This window comes from Melampsora larici-populina, assembly GCF_000204055.1.
Source record: "Melampsora larici-populina 98AG31 unplaced genomic scaffold MELLAscaffold_36, whole genome shotgun sequence".
Classification (NCBI taxonomy): domain Eukaryota; kingdom Fungi; phylum Basidiomycota; class Pucciniomycetes; order Pucciniales; family Melampsoraceae; genus Melampsora; species Melampsora laricis-populina.
The window spans coordinates 575,681-596,731 of NW_006768800.1; the positions used below are offsets into that span (position 1 = coordinate 575,681).

Sequence of the window (21,051 nt, forward strand, 5' to 3'; positions counted from 1 at the left end):
TTCTGCTCTGAGAATTTTTTCCTTGGCGTGTCCGCTAAGTTTACATTGGTCACACTTGAGATTAAGTTGTTTGAGACCTCTTGAAGCGCGCTTCTCGTTATGAAATGACCATAAGCCCCGCTCGACAAGAACTTGCTGAACCCCTTTGGGCTCATTTGCTAGCTGTAGATCATGTTTATTCTTGATCTTCTTGATGCCGAGATAGTCAGAAGGGAAGTTCATTGATTGGACTTATCCACGAAGGCCTTCAGGGATATTGGGATCGTCTGTGGGAATGGTCGTGCTTCGGAGTTGAGGTTGTCCACCAGCAGATCCCATATTCATCTTTTTGACTCGGAGAGCATTTGGTGCAAAGGACTCGTGCGCAGACGAGCAGTCAAAGATGAACAAAGCTTGGCATCCAGGATTCAAAAAGTTGAAAATCAGAATTGCTCGTTCTTCAATTTGCTTTTGAAGTTGAAGGCTATTCCAGTATGCATCCCCATTTGATCCGGGGTAGATCACGACAGCAGCGTCCTTGAATTGAAGAGGGCAGTTGGAATCCTCCAGTACCACGAGTCGACCATGTTTTTTTTTCAGTGAAATCCGATGTGTGAATTAACTTGCCATCGTCCTTGCGCTTGAAAGCACAGTCTTTCTCCGCAAACCATCCCTTCAGAGGTTCTTCGTGAGTGTGAATTGTACACTCATCTTGATAAACACGTACAATCTCCCGATCCGAGCCTTTGAGTTCAGGATACACAATCTCATCACAATTTGGTCCAAGGTAGTGAACTTCGCGCTTGCAAAGTTCTTTGAGTTGGCTGCCATATTGGTGTCGATAGATTACTACGTCAGCACGTTCGTGTCCATCGTAATAGAGGCATTTTGAGTATGCTTTGACCGTAAGCCCTAGGTTGTGCATCCAACGTTGAGCCGTTCTATCGGAGATTAGACTTTTGTACTGATCGAACCGAGGTAGGATCACATCGGCAAGGTGAATTACAAGCATCCTGGGCAAAACCTGATGAAAGAGAACAAAATAAAATCAGTTGAATCATAATTGACAAGAGTTGAGATAAGACTCACTCACCTTGCCAACCTTATGAGTGGATATCCATTCAAAAATTGCTCAAGACACCTCCATATCATCTAGAATTGAAAAGTGGTTGGTGGCTAAGCCATTTCCTTGGATGGGTAATCTTTTGTAAGTGATGACATGTGACGCTTGTTTTCTTAACCTCTCAGCGTGAGACTTTCCAACTTCGGATCCGGTTAAAGGTGCTCTCTGTCGCCGAAGAGATCTCTTGATTGTTGCAATCGAGGCGTCCATGGATGCAGTTCCTTTTCTAGCAAGTTCCATTTCTCTTCGTATGTAATTGAAATCACGTAACTCTGATAGTTCATCAAACTGTTGAATGGCCTTTGAGTTTGAGGTTTCGAAATCATTGTAGTAAGTTGCAGCCTCTTCAATGGCATCTCTGAGAATTTCCCATTCCAGGTTGATCGCAGCAATCTGACAAGGGGTCTTGACAACTTTCTGGGGCAGGTGAGGGATAGAGTCTTTGGATTGAGATTGAGATTTGAGTTCAACTTCGGATTCAGATCTATCTTCAGAGTCGTTAGTTTCATCAAGGTCTGATTCGCTTTCTGATTCACAATTGGATGAAGATGTTAAACTTGAAAGGTCTGAGTCGGATTGCTCATCAGAGCTCTGATTGCGCCACGGTTCATTTCGATACTTGGGTCTCTTTTTAGGTCGTGAATTGCCGCGTTGTCGATAACGTTGAGCCTTCTGAGACCTGGAAAGAGCCATCAGGTTGTCTTGAGTGGTGATATCAAGTCAATTGATATCGAGGAAGGGCTATTGATTTACAAAATTACATATGATTTCAATGATTACAGCAATTTCAACTGTATTTGGGACTACAGACCGGGTAAAAGTACTGATTGGGATTTTCCTTATCTTTGCTGTCTCCCACCATACATATAATTCTGTAGCTGCTCGGGGAATATTAAGGGTACTCAAAGTAAGTATGCATGTGTACATACTTTTTACTATATACTTTTTTTGGTGGGGAAAACCAGGCCCAAAGTATATTTGTTTCTTTTTCCCGCCAAAAAAAGTATGTAGCAAAACGTATGTAGTGCTACATACTTACTTTGAGTACCCTTATTGTTGAAGCTATTTCTCAGTAACAGAAAGGGTGTTACATGCAGTTGAGTTGATGAGATTACACCAAAACGTTGAGTCAGTGTATGTAGTCAATCTTTTGAATGCTTTTGTCAATCTGAAAAAAGTTACAGCATGTATTACATATGAATAACATATCCTGATGAGCAGATAACTCAGGAAAACTGTATGTACATGATAATCACCTATTCACTGAGCCTTCTACACATATGTAGTGTGGGTGTTATGTCTCAGGTGTGGAGTGATAGATCATTTTATGACAAATCATACTCCCAATCATTTTCTCCTGCCCAATTGGGGAAGTTGAATAGTGTTTGCAGTGATGGTATATACAGAAAACCTTGAACAGATAAATTGAAGCTGGCTGGGCTCAAAGCCTTAAAAAAACCATGTCCTAAAACCAAACAACACCCTATGGGATGGCTAACAGTACAAGACTGTCAGCCGTGAGTACTAAACCAGAGTACCACTGGGCAACATATTATAATAAAAACCTTAGAAATAGCAATTACAACCCAAGGCTCAGTTTCAAGAGTCAAGTCCAAGTCTATTACTACTTGCAGATATTGATCTACACAACTTTGGTAGAAGTTATTGGACTTTCTACAAACTTTTTATTGACTCAACTAGCCTAACAGACACTAATAGGCTAACAAAGACTATATTATGTATCATTACATTTAACCACAAAGGCACTTCAAATACAAAACTCTGGCAAAAATACACAAGCGAAGTTCCGCATGGCAAAAATACAGTCAAGCTAGATTAGCTTGGCCAATTTTGAATTTCAAAATTGTTTTTTACAGTGATACAGCTCAAATACAGCTGTTTTTATAAGCATATCTCTCAAACGAGATATGAATTTTGCTGTTGACCGGTTCTCACGCATACCACCTCGAAACCCTTGAAACCACCTTGAAACCTTCACCAGCATGCCGAGAGGACCCTCAAAACGTCAAGTCCAACTCGAGGAGCAGGCGCGTGCGTTAGAAGAGGCGTAAGTTTCCATTTCGATATCCTCCTTTACTCCATTTCGATATCCTCCTTTACTCCATTTCGATATCCTCCTTCCTTTCGATATCCTCCTTCCTCTTTGATTTCGATTCATATTCAATCTGACAATTCTTTTGATTTAAAATCATCCGATTGTCCCACTTTTCCGGATTCAACTCATTCAATCAACCCACTTTCCAATTCGAATCCTATTTTCATCATTAGCGCAATCAAACGAGCAAGACAGGCCCCAAAGGAAGGCCTTAGTCCTCCTCGTGGCCGCGGTGGCAGCCCTTGTTATATGCACAAGTAAGTTCTTCTATTTCTTTCGACTTGTATCATCAATTGACTGCTGATTACCTATGGAAATTCTGTTTTAGACCCGGTCACCACTGGGAAGACGTTCGATACGGTGGTAAACGCCAATATCTCGATACCGAGTTAACTCACATTGATATGTGTCAACCTCCTGGTCTTCGCGAGTTCCGTTGTACACTCCATCCCAACATTGATATCATGGCCAGCGAGGCACAGGTCACTTCAACTTTAAGTCATAGGGATCCATTGTTTGGAAATCAAAGCGTTGAACACCGAGGTGAACATGCGATTGCAGGTTAGTGTTTTTTATCTTACTCTTGAATGCTGAAGACAGACTGACCATGTTTCCACTAGATCCACATATTGATGTGGATCTAACCCAATCACCGAGTCCAACCCCGGGCGCCATCAACCCTTCTGGACCGATAGTCACTCCTCAGGACCACAAACCTATTCGAACCAGCATATATTGCCATGTTTATATTCCTATTCACCTTTCCGATGCTGAGAGACGCTCTGGAGCGCCTACCACCTACGCGGACTACGTAACCAAACAACCTTTTGAAAAATTACTTCAAATTCATGGCTTTACGCTCAATGATATGAAGGAATCACTTTATAAGGCTTGAAACGAACACAAGGCACCTTCTGGAGACCTACTTCGGGTGGCTGACGAGGAGGGTAATCTATCTCTCAAGGGTTATGTTTGTAGTGGCGAGGCCTTCAGTAAGACAGCAGTGCCGGCAATTCCGGACGATGAAACCTTCAATAAGCTCAAGAAGATGATCCTCCTCAAGCCGGGGAAGGAGGTTGGATTTCGACTTGTCATGGGGGACCCAAAAAGAAAGGCACGAACCGATTCCCGAGTAAGTTCAAACTAACATCCTTGTCTTTTCGTATTCACAAGTTGATACTAATACATTGGTTTATTTCAAACAGGACATGTTATTCAATCAAGCGGTCGCACACCGCCGTCCAGACGCATTGGATACTGGTCAACACAATGACGTCGAGATGTCGGTATGTTCATGTTCCACCTTTTCTCTTTTCCTTCTCATTTGCTTACAGTCGTGGTATTCTGGAGCAGGCCATTGGAGTCACAGCTGCGATTCAGGCCGAACACACCCAGCTCATGCGTACGTATGGTCATACCAACATTGGTGGCAAGGAGTGTATGGGTTATGTCAAACCGGACGATTCTACTTCCGTGATATACTTATCACATTCAATGTTTGACATTTGGGCTGGTGATATCGTAAGTTTGTTCATTGAGTTCCATCTGAGTTGGCAAGTTTTAATCAACTGTCTTTCAATTGATTTGACACAGGTCCATAAGCGACATGGAGCTACGCAACTGAACCCACCTCGTCGCATCATGTTCAAATACGTTGGAATTGATCATGCCACATCAAAGTCCGGCAACAAATTGGCGCCTTCTCGTTCTGACTTGGTTGCGTCTCAAAGTTCCTCCTTGGTCTCACTTGGGAACGGTCTGTTCTCATTGAACAGCGATGTCAACAACAACGGTCGCCAACCAACTGCCCCCCGATCAGATTCCCCGGCCCCAAGACCTCTGTCTGACTTTGAACAATACCTTGAGTATTGTTCAATCGGCATAGACGATCACAAAACTCGAGGTTTACTCAAGTTCTATGATATAGTGAACTTCGAGATGTTCCTTTCATCAGCCCTTGACATCTCAACAATGGAGAAGTTTGGCTTTGACTTTGGCCCTCGTCTTCGTCTCCATGAAAGTGCTGTGATGTATCGACAGCACCTCAAGAATTTAGCCTTTGGACGTATCTAGCCTTATTCAATCAAAAAAGTAATGACCTTGACCTTCGTCCTGTAAACATGTCTTCAATATGTTGTAGCTATAGTAAAGTATACTATGATCAGACCTCTCCTCTATTATTATCGTTGGTTGTTTGGCTTTATTCTGTAATGCAAAGATTGTTTAGTGAATAAATTGACGCCCCAAAAGTGATTGCAGTTTCAAGTGAGATTTTCTTGAACTTGACTCAAAGTAAGAAAAAGGAATTTTATTGAGTTTTTGTGTTTTGAAATGTTTATTGAAACTCAAGAAACCTCAACATTTGAAATCTTTAAGCTCCATAAACATCTTACTCAAGGTGTTTCTTGAAACTTGAGATGTTTCTAATCTCATTACTCACAGTATTCCAACTCAATCTCTCAATCTCTCAAAGTTTTGGGTCAAAGGCACTTTAGGAATTGCAGTAGGACACCATTTCATTGACCACTTTCCAAATGACACTACAAAGACAATTTCAACAACGATTTCTTTTAACCAGACTATTCTGTAAGACAACTGAGAGCTCAATCCCCAATGTTTTGATAAAACTCCTTTGAAACTCATCATCCTTAGTCACGTGGTCTATAACCACAAGTCTTGTATAAGCAGGTGATAAAATGACTAGTGCAGACATCACTAAAAACTGTCTTCAAACACTTCAACCTATCTGGAGCCTGTGCAAGCAAACCGTTGCGACAAAGAGTGGCCTTGAAGACGTCGAATGTTCGCTCAATAGGATTAAATTCTGGAGAATAAGGTGACAGATATATTAATAACACCCCTGCGTCCTCGCACAATCGTTCAATTGTTCCACGGTGATGGATGGGTGCATTATCCATCACCAGAACTGAATTGCGATCTGGGTATGGTTGCATAACAGGCAACTTCAATAAATACAGTCATTGTCAGCTCGGTTTTTGGATCTGAAGCAAGAGAAAAGGATACTCACTAAAAGATGCTTTAAAAACGCTTCGAATTTGTTTTGATGATAAGTGTTGACCTTGGCGTTGCAAGCCAAGAGACCCATCTCGCAGATGGCAGCTAGGACGCTGTAGTGAACCCCGTGCCTCGATCGTTTTAAAGCTGTCGGTCTTTGACCTTTTTTAGACCGGACATGATTGCGTTGGACATCCAGTAATCTTAAGCCAGTCTCGTCTTAGACAAAGTTAGGAAGACAAAATCCACATCAGTACAAAGTCTTCCCGAAGAAAGAAGAGGATGAAGTACTAACCTAAGAACACCAAATACTTGGGTGGAATATGTGCAACAGAAGCAGAATATCTTGCTTGTAAGGCAGGCGACTGATTTGGATCGACTTTGATAACTTTATGAACAGTAAGGAAGAGGCGTTCTTTTAGGTCGTTTGCGATAGTTTGTCGACAAGCCAGTACATCCGTGTGATCGTACATGGCTTCTTGGATTTCGTCAAGAAACAGGGTAGGATCGTTGTCGATGAGTTCAAGCATGAACTCTCGACCTTCGTCAGTGTAAAGTGTTGGTCGACCTCGTTGTTTGTACGTAGCCGGATCGCGAACAACCGCGTGAGTATGAGTGTATAAGGTGTTCCATCGCACAAATGACTTGTCGGAGATCGTTGTAAGAAGTTCTTCGTTAATCGATTGAGGAGATTGTCCGGATAAGAGTTTGTGCACAGCAATAACTTTCAGCTGTGCACTATACTTCACAAATCCCATGACCGGGTAAATTTGATGAAGTTAAACAATGAAAATGATATCGGATGATGGAATCGGATGATGGATGATGGAAGTGGTCTGACGCGGCAGGCTGTTTAGCCTGACCCGTTTGAAGGCTATGCTTGTATTCTCACCTGTATTTAAAAAAAAAAAAAAAAAAAAAAACGAAATTGGCCAAGCAAATCTTGAATGACTGTACACAAGCAAAGTTCCGCAATCAACCTGTAACCCATCCGCACACATCTTATGTTGCCGTGATTCACTAACGCGCAAATTGTCCTCTCATAGCGAGTTTACCCATTGGCGATGTCAATCAACTACTACCACAATCACGCTTTTGTTTGCAAGACTCATGATCTCCTTCACACAGGTAGTAGGCAACATGATATCCCATCAACGACTGAATAATGTTTTTCAAGGCAACACCCACCACAGCCCATCATCAACTGTCTATTGTTTCCTTCTTGGATATCAAATCTCCGAACATGTATAATCAACAATCAATCCACTGGACTTACAATTTATTCATAACACCACACATAAGTCTCCTACCCAGGCAGCCACACCTAATCATGATGACTTTCACCGTAACCGATGCCACTTATAACCAAACATCATTCAACGTCTGTAGGAATCATATCATACAAGTTGAGAGCAAACTGGTTTGCCCAAAACCTGATTAAACTCCTTCCTTCTCACGCAAAAGTGGCTTATTGACCAAAACAAATCAATCCGTAAGGGATCACACATTAATCCAATCCAACCACTTCATCATTATCAGCATCAACTACAGACCATCAATCAATCATAGAACTGTGATTATCATTTCAAACAAAACCATCAACTTCGTTCAATTAGAATAACTCTTCTCGATCTTTTCAAGTGTTTTAGATATAGAATTTGATTCAAATCAATATACAAAGGATTTATCACAATTTATAAGTTTACCTGATTCTGGATTTATGGGATTTTTATGAATACTCAAAGATGATCTATCGGAGAAAAATTTGAGAAAAAAGAAGCATGATAATTTAGATGAACCATTTGATGAGGATTTGGATTTAGCAGAAGACAATGATGGTGATGATGAAACTTCTCAGTGAGCGATTTCCCAACAAATCATTTTTTAATCAACTTTTTGGTTTGTTTAATTCTGTTTAATTTACATATTTTCTTGGCTTGTTTTCAATTTTACTGGGACATGTACGGCTCCAAGAATCTCAGTAGCTTCATCAAATTGTCAATCAATACCCAGTGATAAATACATCGAAACAACCAAAATCACAACTATATGATCCAGAAGAAAGATTAAACCAGAATACATTTCATCTACATCAGTTCAAGAAGGAGTTACCCGTATGCTTAAATAACTGTTTAGATGGTGTGGCGAAGATCTTCTTGCAATTATGGAAGGACAATCAACTAGATTTATAACCAAAACGATCGTCTTTTTTTACAGCCTTCAATTCCTTCAGGTCTTTGTTTGTTTATATCTTTTTTCATTCGTTATCTATTCCCAATATCCATATCAAAACAAAAACTGATTTTTTCTTTTTCTTTTCTTCTGAAAAGATGCTTCAATCCTTGCTTCTAAATCTCAAATATGTACAGTCAATTCCATAAAGAATGAAATGTTCATTTTTCGAAAAAACATGATGGTCCGTGCCCCGTGTAGCCAGACGGGCCACGAACCATCAGGATCAGCATTAATACTCAGATCCTGTCCAGATCCTGTCCAGATTCCCCCTTCTCAAATCTCAACAACGGTCACGATTCTCAATTTTCAACAACTTTCACGAAGGTTGATTTCTTCGCATCGTACGACATTTCTCATCTCTGATGAGAAGTCACTCGATGGCCCGATGGGCAAGACCTCAACCATCAATCTCCGGCCGCGCTCACTCTGCTCACTCTTCTGGAACACCCCTTTCCACAGTTTCTTCATTCGACTCAGCTTATTTCGATCACTCTCCATTCTCTCCCGATTCGTTCTTATTCATCCACCTCTTTCTCAGCGTCGATAATTCATCGTTCATCTTCAATAACGTATTAGACATGTCTAATCTTTCTGACATCAGTCCCCAGTACGTCTTCAATTTCAGATTCAAAAGGCATCCAACTTACTGATTCTGATCTTTGCAGGTCCGATTCGGAATTTACCAAATTGGCCAAGCAATATTTGGCTGATGAGGGCTATGAACCTTCCAGTGCCACACCGGTGGACTTCGATTTCCGACACTCTTCTCCGGTCAAAGAACGAACCCCCGTCAGAGGACCGACTCCATTCATTGAACCGGGTAAGTCACACCAACCATAATCATCTTTGCCCTGCCCTACTGGACTGACCTCGATTTGTCTGTCCCAGTGGCTAAAGCCGAGGTTAGAATGCAGAAGTTGTTTGATTTTTTGATAAGTTTTGGTCTGTACACTCCGGAAGCAAGCAAGGGCCCCGTCAAGGCGAATCACAAGGCCCGATGGATTGCGCACAAGTTTCCCGTTACGAAGCAACAAATAGACGTTACCAACTATTCAATTGCGAAACTCAAATCGCACTTGTTCACAATCGCTGACAAGATCACGAACAACCCATCTGGCCGCATGTCCGCCCTCTTCCAAACTGCCGACGCCAACGAGCAGCTCTCGCTTGGGCTTTACATCTCCCAGCATCCGACCTATGGCAAGGGGAAAGAGTTCCAGCCCAAGGAAGAAAATGACTTGGAAGCTTTTTTTGCCGCGGTCGAGAAAAATGCGACAACCGAAAAAGGGATCACCTTGACGATGGAGAATCCCTCAAAAGCGGTTCAAAAAGAAATTGGGGTAAGTGTCGTCTACTCACTCGTTCCTTCTTCATGATTTTTGACATCATGATTTTCTCATTTGGTAAATAGAAACGATCGTTGGCTCATGTCGTTTTGGCAGCGCGCAACGTTGTTCATGAAGGCCGCCCAACTTCGCAAGACGAGCTCGATCATTCGGACCCGGTTCCGAAACAAAAACAAATCTTGACGGATTTGATCGCTCATCATAAGGCGCTTGGCAACACCTGCAAAGAAGGGTATCGCCTAGTCCATAAGCTTCAACCGACTAGGATCATGATACTGTCCTTTGAGCACATGGTCAAGTGGGCCCAAGCTTTGGTAAGTCAAGTTGGCCCTTTGTCTTGATTCTATTTGGTTTTTTGACTCATCATGTGATTATTCTACTTTCTCAAGGCCCGCGGAACCGATGGAGTGACCAAGGACAACCCACCAAAGGAAGCTGGCTTCAAGTGGGAGTCAATCAAACGTGATCTTGTGACCACCACCCCGATCATGTCAGCCAAGCGTTCCAAGACGACCTCCAAAGACGTACCCGGAGGGAAATCTACTGATTCTCCCTGGGGATACGCTGAGATGCAAGATATGGACTTTGAGGTTGATCGCCATGAGGCTAAAAGACTTGCGCACTTTTCGACCATTCAAGATTTCGTATCTTTCGCTGACGTTCCTGAAAATGAGGAAGACCTGGTCATCGAGGCGTTTGAAGATCACGGAATCAAAAACTTCTATCCTTTCCTATTTCCGGGCTCATACGACGCGCGCGACATGGAGCGTTGGGGTATCCCATTCGGCACTGGATGGAACTTGATGGAGTGTGCTCGCAGGTTTTATCATCATCTAGTTGAAGTGGAGGAATCAAAGCTTCGGATGAAGGGTATTGTAATTCCAGATTCCGATGAGGACTTAGAAATCAAAGTGATGCCTTCTAAAAGACGCGCATAAACGTGTCATTCTCTTTCCCACTCAAAAAAGAAAACAATATGTAGATTCCATTATCTTATATCTTTTTTGTTTTATAAAAATTATATTGTCTCTCCTTATTCTCTTTCCACTCAAAAAAGAACCGAGTATGTCGCTATTCAAATGATTTTGTTTAAGTGTTCCACCTTTTTTGTTTAATAAAAACCATACTGGCTCTCATTTAACAGCTACCATCATCTCTTTCAATTTGGTATTTTGTGTTCCGAGTTAGTTTTGTTTTGTGTTCCGAGTTAGTTTTGTGCGCACTTCTGATAGTAGTTTGTTGACTGACGGAATGAAGTCATATGTGGTCATCTGAAATAAACTGATGGGATATCCAACATACGTTGTCTTTGCGAGCGAGCCCCATCTCTGCCCCACAAAGACGACATCGGGAAAGTGAGAGTTTGACATTTACCTCTTCAGCATTATGTGAAGTTTTCGATGTGATCATGTCACGTCTCAGCATCACAACTCAAGTCACTCAATTTTGACTTGAGTCGTGACTTATCACTTTCCTAAGGACTTCGTCTACGAACTTGTAGACGCGCATTTAGTTCAAATGGTCAACTCATTGGGCGGTGACCAGCTCTCGATGGGTTAAGGTTATCATCCTGGAAATGATACGAGCGTACGTTTCATTGCAAATGAAACGATTAACACAAACACTGGGTTTCATTTATTTTTTCCCTAAGCTCCCAATTTCCATCAAATGACAAACAAAAGCTCGAGGTACAAACATAGTATCAATTTAACTCGACTGATTCTAATAAGACCAATCGTCAGGACACAGGAAAGAGACAACGTATCATTTCTTAAACTGAGAGAGTGGATATTGAAATAGACCCATACAAAGCATTTGATACCGTAGCCAAGACAGTTAATAACAGTATTGAAACAAGATATAAAAAACCCATTGGCATAGAGAAATAAACTAATCGGCAAATCGCGCGTTGTATCTGACCCAATAGTGACGAGTGGTGTACCCAGCATGGGCGATTAGGGCTTGCATCAGTTGCCGGGTCATGACTCTAGCGGCCAATAGGAGTAGGTAATCGGCCTTGTCCTCCTCAAACAACCATCTCTCTTCCCTTTTTAATCGACACTTGGTACAATGAAACACATTTTCGATCGGATTCATGTCCGGCGAATACGCCGGGAGATAGATGACAAGTATGCCGGCCTGGTTGCAAAGCTCCAAAATTTGGCCACCGTGATGGACTCGTGCATTGTCCATCACGAGGACTGAGTTCGGACCTGGGTATCGGTTCATAACGGGAAGCTGGAAATAAAAGTCAGCATCTGATTAACACTCGGTTTCTGAAGATGACTTACCAAGTCGTTCTTCAGAAACAGCTCTACATCGATCCTACGGACGGGTCCCTCGATTACAGTCCCAGCGATCATGCCTTCCTCGCTGACGGCAGGCAGTAAGGTCCAATGACTACGTTCGGTGTGGCGGGCCTGGCGGATAGTACGAGTGCCTCGCTTAGCCCAACTGTGGGTTCGAGATGCATCACGACCCACGACTCCGCTCTCATCTGCAATACCCAAAGGGTTAGTGAGAGCGAGCACATTGAGGAATTGAGAGTGGGGCACGTACCAATAAATACCCAATATTCGGGTGGTATTCCAGCCACCCAAAACATAAAATCAGTTCGCTCTTCGGGGGATTGATTAGGATGGACGCCTCGTGTGACTAAGAGCGATAGGCCGAGACGGTTATGAAGTTCACGACAGAGGGTTGCACGAGATATCGTCAACCCGGTTAAAGTCGCCACTTCAGTTTGCAACTCGTCGAGGTAGACCGCGGGGCGATCATTCACAAGGTCGTGGAGTCGGGCAAGGTTCTCGTCAGACAAAAGGAAAGGTCGACCACAAGGCTCGTAGGTTGCTGGGTCTTTGACGACGCTGTTGGTGTTACGGAATATGGTTTTCCATCGGTATAGTGAAACAGGGGATATGTTTGTTCGTAATCGAACATTGATATCGGCAAGAGGGACACGCTCCATGGCCAGCCGAGTAGCCAGGAGCTTGAGGTCCTCTGAATAACGTTGAAAACCCATCTTCGAGGGTGAAATCGAATAGTTGAAAGGGTGAAAAATAAAAAAACTGGATTGGGAATAAAGAGAGGGGAAATGTCCAATCGGAGGCGACTCGGGATGGATAGGATTAACCCCAACCAAGATAAAAAAACGCATAGGTAGGGTTAACCCCATCCAAGAAAAAAAAACGCAAGACCAAAAAAAAGACTAAAAAAAGCAACTTATAAAGAAGATACTACAGTCGTCTCTCCAAAAATCCATATACCCAATAAGCCATACTCTCGCATATCCCATGCTTTTTTCCGTCCATATTTTTTATGGGCGGGGGAAATTGACAGAAAATCCATATCTCCATCATTCCCCATAAACCATACTTTTTTGAGGCCAACCAGCGATGAAAAACCCATACTTTTGGGTGATGTAGATTCAGACTGGTGAACAAGAGTTTGAAATTCCTTACTGTACAACTTACTTTTGTCAGCAATACACCCACAAACACACAAATCAACACACAAACTCCACCGCATAAAGATGATTCCTAAAGACCTAACAAAGTTCACCCTCGCGAATATTCAAGAAGGTTTCGATCGGCTGAAATCTGAAAATGATCGACGTATGGGTCCACTACGAGACCTTTTGAGCCAAGGGAAGGCGCTTTCAAAGGCAGACGAAGATTTTATCGATAACGCTGGAAATATGGTTGATGAGGCTCTTGTCCTTGAGAAAATAAAAAATAGCAACAATGTCTCTGATGCTGCTAAGACCTTCAGCAAAGATGAGCTGAAGACATTAGAGGTCTTGATTTATAAGTTTGAGCACAAGGTTTTTGTGGACCCATCTGTAGCTAAACCTCGTGAATATCTCTTTGCAAACACTTCTAAAGCATCCAATATGTATGGTGAAATCTGATCCCTATGTATTGTTCAACACCCAGGTCCCAAGAAGCGAAATCGAGACGATCCTTGTGTTGAATCTTCCAATCAACCAAACTCGAGTTCTTCTAAAAAAACCCGATCAAAGTCTGCTCGTACTAATGCCACTCTGGCTCAGCGTATATTAGTGTTAGACTGGCACAATAAAAATGGTCGAGTTCAGGTCAAGACAGCAAAACATTTTGAAAATAGTTTTCCTGGTGTTATCATAACACAACCTCTAGTCTCGAGTTGGGTACATAATGAATCGAAGTTACGAGATAGTTACGAGTCTGGTGTAGGACTTGGCATTAAGCGGAGAAATGAGACTGAACATCCTCAAGTAACAGAAGACCTACAGACTTGGGTTCAACAGGCTGACATTGCCGGACTTCCACTTACCGGAGATGTGATACGAGCCAAGTGGCGTCACTTCGCAACACTTTTCAAAGTGCCTCAAGCAGAGTGGCTTAAGCTCAGTGAAGGCTGGCTGACCAAGTTTAAATTACGTAACGGTCTTAGACAAAGAGTCAGACACGGCGAGGCGGGCTCAGCTACTCCGGATAAGGTCGTTGCAGAACGAAAACGAATCCAGGATATCACCAAGTCCTACCATCCTAGAGACATCTATAACATGGATGAAACAGGATTGTTCTATGCGTGAGAACATTTGTACTGTAACATACTTTTGATCTTTACTAACAAGCCTCGATTTCTCAACACGTACTGTAGAATGCCACCAGACCGAGCCTTGTCTAAAGACAAACAATCAGGTGTTAAAGGTGATAAGCGACGCTTGACCTTTGCACTCACATGTAATGCAGATGGAACAGACAAGCTCAAACCGTTCATCATTGGAAAAGCAAAGCGTCCAGCCTGCTTCCACAAAAAGTCCGGCGAAAATCTTGGATACTACTATCGGAGCAATGCAAAGGCATGGATGACATTTGAGCTGTTTTCAGAGTGGATTATAGACTGGGACATCAAGTTATCGGCAGAAGGTCGTTCTATATTACTCTTAGTTGACAATTTTTCTGGTCATAAGGAGCCTTCCGAGTACAAACTTACCAGTATTTGCCTTGAGTTCTTTTCTCCAAACCTTACATCACATGTTCAACCGCTGGATGCTGGCATAATCGCATCATGGAAATGTCGATATAGATCTGAATACATTACATATGTGATCAATCGCTATGAAAATGAAGTCCCCATTGGAACAATCTTCAAAATCAATCAAATCGACGCTATGGAGCGAGCTGAAAACTCTTGGAATGAAGTGACTCAAGATACAATTTCAAACTGTTATAGGAAGGCGGGTATCATTTCCCCTCGAAATCCCGATGGATCTTTGCTGCAGGATCCAAACTCAGCGGATGCGAGTCTCAACACGGAGCCTTTGATTGATGATGTTGCTCATCAGGATCTTGAGCAAGACCTTCAAGAATTGATCTCCTTACGAGTTGTTCACAAATCAAACATGATGTCTATTAGCGAGCTCTTAAATCTTCACGGTGAGCATGCAAGCGGCCTTGAAACCTGGACACCCGAGGAAATCTTTGAATCAATTCAGGAACGTGACAGTCATGAAGATCTCCCTCAACCCGAGCACATTGAAGTTGAAGTACCTCCACAACCATCATATTCTGACTTACTGAAATCAAGTGATGTTGTAATGGCATACCTCAGGCATGAAGAATGCAAGGAAGCGAGGGCTTGCGGAAAAACCCTTCGCCGAGCGTTGCGGCAGTTTAGTTCAGCACATTCAAAGAAAATGAACCAATCAAATTTGAAGCACTACTTCTCATCCAATCCTTAAATCTTCCCGCTTTTTGTTCTACTTCACTATTTACTTTGCTTTGAAATAAAAATTGTTTTTTAAAAAAAAATCTCTCTCCTAACCCATATTTTACCCCCAAAATAAGATTTATGGGTTATCAGAGAGATCCCCATAGGACATACTCCATCAAAACCCATACTTTTTGGTGTCCATAAAACGGTATGGGTTATTGGAGAGACGACTGTAACGATTTTCTGCAGATCATCGAGTGCGTGAGCGCTTGTTTGACAGCCTGGCCTGATCAGAAATGGCCGCGGCTGCGTCGCGCACGGACCTTCATGTTTTTTCGAAAAACCAACATTTCATTCTTTATGGAATTGACTGTATTCAATCAATTCCATCATCTAATCCTCAAAGCTGATCGGTTTCTACTAATTCTAATACTTCTCATCTTTGAATCAGATTAGAATGTATGCCTGATAGGTAATTAACAAGAACTGTAAGTTCATGTCGGACAGTTTCAAATGCATCAATCAGAGTAAGTTTTCATTTCTAAAAGAAAGTTGAATCGATTGACTGATGTAAATGTTGATGATAGTTGGGTTTTCTTTTTAGACAGCTTTTGTGATTGTACCTTGCGATTTAGATTTCCAGTCTAAATCAAATGAAACCGAATCGACTTTTCGATGTTCTTCATTTCATTTAATTGACAATTTCACTTGAAGATACGTCTTTAGAAAACGCCGAGAAGTTAGCAATCTTTCCATTGAATATCAATATAAAAGTTTGATTTGATTTCAGGTCAAGCGAGACGGAAATATGATACCAAGAGTCAAAAAAACTTCAGTGTTTTACTTCAAAATGAATCGGAAACCGTATACTTTAACATAGGCCACACGTCAGTTACTCAACAAATCTATGCAGCAAACCAATTCATTTTGACTAATCAACTTGAACAATGCTTACAAAACAAAAACAGAACAATATCATCTGTTCACTACTGGAATCTCTCTAGGCTGTGAGTTGGGTCTTGATCTTATCTTTCCTCATCAATATCGAATTACAATATACTATACTAGCTATCAATGGCTAATCTATCATTATTCTGAATAATCAGATCGGCTACTCACCTTCATTCATTACACTCGCAACCTTCAATCGGAAGATCAAGATGGAGGTTAAGATTACACAATTAAGACTGAACTCTCAGTTTCACTTCAAGCTAGGTTTACTCAAAAGGGTTTCAACTGTGACTTAGTCGCAGTATTTGGATCATAATCAAGTGGAAGGAGTATGGCTTAATTATATACCCTTCCAATCAACCTATCTTGTTTTGAAACTGAAATCTAATCTTTCTTTTTTGACCATAAAGGTACCCTGTTGAACCGAGCGTTTGGTATTACAATCGAGGACATGGATGAGCATGGATGAGGGTGATTAGTGAAGGTTTGCCATAGACCTATCACATTTGTAACTCCAAGAATTTGATGCTTCAGGTTAAGTAGACAGAAGAATAGAAGTAGGTCAATTGATTTCCATGTACTCGGAACCTTTTGATCCTTGATTGCAATCTAATTCCACATATAGGAATCTCCCTTGGCAATCCATCTACAACGAGGACCCAAGGCTCAGCTGACGGCTCCTCTGGCACCAAACTCTTCTGGGCCGAACCAATTCTCTTCTGAAGGTCTCATCCGCGCATGTCAAATGCTTATCCCACGACACATACCAATGAACACCTGGATTCAGCCTGCTTTGCTGCCCTTCCAGACTTCAGTCGGCCCCCGAGCCCTAGGCTACATTCTTTACCCAATAATACTTTGAATTCCCTGGGCCTCTTGGCAGAGTAAGTCGATTGACATCATCTATCTTGAGAAAAACTCGGTTACAAGGTACTGATCCACCACACACTCCTACTTATGACTTGCAGAGCTTCCCTGCGCAAAAGACACAATCGGCATAGATCTGATTGTAGTTCGAGCGGGTCTCACAGACGAACATCGCCTGTGCGGTCTATGCCACCGGATCAACGCACTCTATCAGCCCTCGACGAGCATGACGTGTCACGACATCACATTGCTGAAGAGTCAGAACCAATGGGACAAGATGATGACAATTTGTCTCAGTGCTCTTCGGCTTTGAGTCTACAGGAGCCGACATCTGCTGTGGCTGACAAGTCTAACACGAATCATCATCATAGTAGCAAGACTCATAAACGCAAGGTCGGAGTCGCAAACCAATCATATTTTCAACCTGCTCCAAGACATACCTTGCCACTCCGACGAATTGTCATTGGACAACGAGCTCCCCCTGCTTTACTGACAGACAAGATATTAACTAATGAGGAAGCTATTGAATTATTCCAGATCTTTTTTGACAAATGCAACCCACAGTATGTCTTTAATAGATCTCTTGCAGATTTCACAACACTATCTCTTGGTCAATTCCACATTTTAAGGTGAACTTTCTAATCTTACCTCTATGATTATTGTAGCTGCTGTATTCTCGAGCAAGACTTTCACACACCTACAATAGTCGGATCTTGTTCGCCGTTCTTATTCACCTTCATCTGTGCTGTGGCATCTCGATACTATGCAAAATGTCAAAAGCTATATCTCAATTGTCTCAGGCTGAAAAGCGCATTGCTTTTGATGTGATGGTCAAAGGCTATAAGTCTGTAGGAGTCATTCAAGCACTCTTATTATTGACCCTTTGGAACAAACCCGCAGAAAGGTTTGAAGAGGACCATACATGTGAGTTTTTGGCACAATACCCCGATGCTTGAAACTATTAGCGCCTTTGACATCACACAGGGGCCTTCTCTGGTATAGATATCTGTATGGTAGTGGATCTGAATCTTCACAGGAAAAGCGCCGTGCAATTGCCATTTGCAGATTCTCAGTCGCAAAAACCCATTCCTGACGATTCATCTATACAGCAAGAACACTACGAGAAAGAGATTCTGAACCGGCAAAGAACCTGGCTTTGTTGCTTTATTATTAATTGCTCATTATCAGCCCAGATGGGAAAACCATACACAATTTGAGAAGATTTCATCATTAGTTCTTCAAAACGTTGGCATAAACATCGTGCCTTGGTCCCAGACGACTCTGGGATCACAGCTATGGTGGATCTACATTGAATACACGTACATAGCTTAGAATTGTTCTATAAGATTATCAATGATTGAGTATTCAAATGTCTACAGTCAAGATCTCTGGATTTGCTATATTCTCATACTGGTACACCCTCAGGCTTGAACGCCAATCTAGACTACTCTTTATTGATGAAGACCTTTTCTCAGTAAGCCGCCTCTTGGGTACTGATCTTCGCAGTTGATGGGCTGATTACCAATCATATGCATCCCAATAGGTCACTAGATCAATGGATGACCGAGGTTATGTCAAATTGTTCTTGTTAGATTTCTTTCCAGACTGAAGGAACTCTATCTGTTTCTTAGTGCACCATTCGTACCCTTGACAATGAGCTTGATCGCCCGGGTGGATACGGACATAGCATGAAGGAGTTTTATTACAATTACTATGTGATGTCAATTTTGATGATAGCTCTTTGTTGTGTACTCGCCAACTGACTTTGCCTTCTTGATACTGCTTGTCACAGATTATTCACCATGAGCTTTATGCTACAACACACAATAGAAAACCCTGACAAACAAATTGAGCTTCCGCAATACGTTTGATGATGATTTTGCTTGTTATATCATGCGATGATAGACTCACAGTCCGTCTAACTGATTATACAGTGTCTACCTGACCTGTTACGACGCTGCGACACGAGTGATCACTATGGCACAAGATCACTTGGACCTCTAGGTGCTTTGTGATATGCACCCAACAGTCAATTTGTATACATTGCTTATGCTGCAGTATTCTTACTGAAGGTACGCGGAGTTTTGAGGCCAAATCCAGAAAATCAACTGCTGATACCATATCTCTGAATGACCACAGTTTAGCTCCACGTGTGACCCGTTGGCAGTCACAATTTTAGTCTATGACTGTACAGTGCTCTTAGAAGAGGTTTTGGTGGATGAGAAGCACATGCCAGCCCTGTATGCGGCCTTTTTGAAAGTGTTGTTGAATAGCAAGAAAGGAACTTCAGCATCTCCCAAAGACACAGATCATTCACAACCGTCCACTTCCACGCCTCTTGATCCCGGTGGATACAAGGACCCCAACTAATTCAACTTCGAACAAGGCAGTTGATAGCGAAGATTGTGGTTTGCAATCTGACTAGCACTCAGTTGCCACACAGCGCAAAGGTTTACCGGTTAATACTGCTCCGGACAGAGTTGATCATATCACAGGTGTCCCATTTCCGCCTGGAAATCAATTGGACCCAGCTTTTGGATCTTCATCCGAGCTTCCGTCTAATGTCAATTGTCCAATACTACCATTTGACCTACAACCATTCGAGGGTTTTGTTGCGGAGAACGATTAACCACAAATGAACAATTGTCTTGTTGATACATTATTGGAAGATGGTGGATTTTGGGATTCGATTTTGATGTGTTAGTGATTTTCTTTTTCTTTAACCCTGAAAGAAATTGATTCAAAAGAAAGCTTGATTTACATAACATTTATTGCTTTGTCCTTCAATTTAGCTGGATATTCTGGACCATTATATGCACTTTCAGGTGGAGTTGGATTAGTTTTGCAATTTAATTCACATGATCAAATCGGATTTGGATTTACACCTACTGGATCTGGTAGAGCTACACCTAATCATTTTTTGAATCATACACAACATCATGGGAATGGGAATGGGAATAGGAATCTAAATGAAAATTCAAATGAACATGTTTAAGAAAAACATCAAGGTGAAAAATGAGGACGTTATGTGTATTATTTGGTTTGGTTTAAAGCATTTATTATGTATTCATTTTGTTAGAAACAAAAGTATTCATTAGATGAGAACAAGTTTGAAAAAGTAGTGAAATATGATGATAGTTTATGAAACAAAAGATCATGTGAAGCATAATATGAACAATGTCTGTAAGGTGTAAATTCACTGATGGTTCAGAATAGTGTGAAGATGCAGAAAAGTTTTTAAACCAGAGAAGGTTGGGAGGATATGAAAAAACGGTATGTTTCCTCAATTGTAAGACATGACGAGGGGAATACCCAGCAGAGAGATCATGATAAACTTTGAGTTTATGACTCTTATATGGGCTTATCACCACAAATAACATTGTATGTAGAATCACTCTCTTGCTTCCATAAATAACTGGTTTTGAAAAGATCCAACAAAAATTTTGCCTTGAGTTTTTGAAGCTTGCTTTCTAGCCAATCATCAAGAGTGATGGTTTGAAACCAACTTCAAATCCTTGCACAGGAAACACGAGATGATTTTGCCATGGGAAAACCAATTGTCGTTAACTCAGTTAATGAGCCAAAATGTTTTGTTTTGGCATTATATCTGTGTTTTTTCTATGTTTTGGCTCAGAAACTTCAGTCTTCCCATGGGAAAATCCCGTTTTGTTTCCTGTGTTGGCCCATTGCCATTGTTTTTGAGGACACCTGGTAAAAGA

At 41.8% G+C, this 21,051-nt stretch overlaps 2 protein-coding genes across 2 annotated transcripts; both read left to right on the forward strand.

Annotated features, from left to right (window-relative positions):
- Nucleotides 1–17,429: 17,429 nt before the first annotated feature.
- Nucleotides 17,430–18,121, forward strand: MELLADRAFT_72599 (uncharacterized protein; the record flags this gene model as incomplete). The annotated part of the gene is made up of 1 exon (XM_007413342.1): nucleotides 17,430–18,121. The coding sequence occupies one exon, from the start codon at nucleotides 17,519–17,521 to the stop codon at nucleotides 17,963–17,965; it is 447 nt and encodes a 148-aa protein (XP_007413404.1).
- Nucleotides 18,103–20,327, forward strand: MELLADRAFT_109417 (uncharacterized protein; the record flags this gene model as incomplete). The annotated part of the gene is made up of 7 exons (XM_007413343.1): nucleotides 18,103–18,256; nucleotides 18,712–18,806; nucleotides 18,876–18,919; nucleotides 19,362–19,404; nucleotides 19,472–19,679; nucleotides 19,765–19,938; nucleotides 20,125–20,327. The coding sequence occupies 7 exons, from the start codon at nucleotides 18,103–18,105 to the stop codon at nucleotides 20,325–20,327; spliced, it is 921 nt and encodes a 306-aa protein (XP_007413405.1).
- Nucleotides 20,328–21,051: the final 724 nt, after the last annotated feature.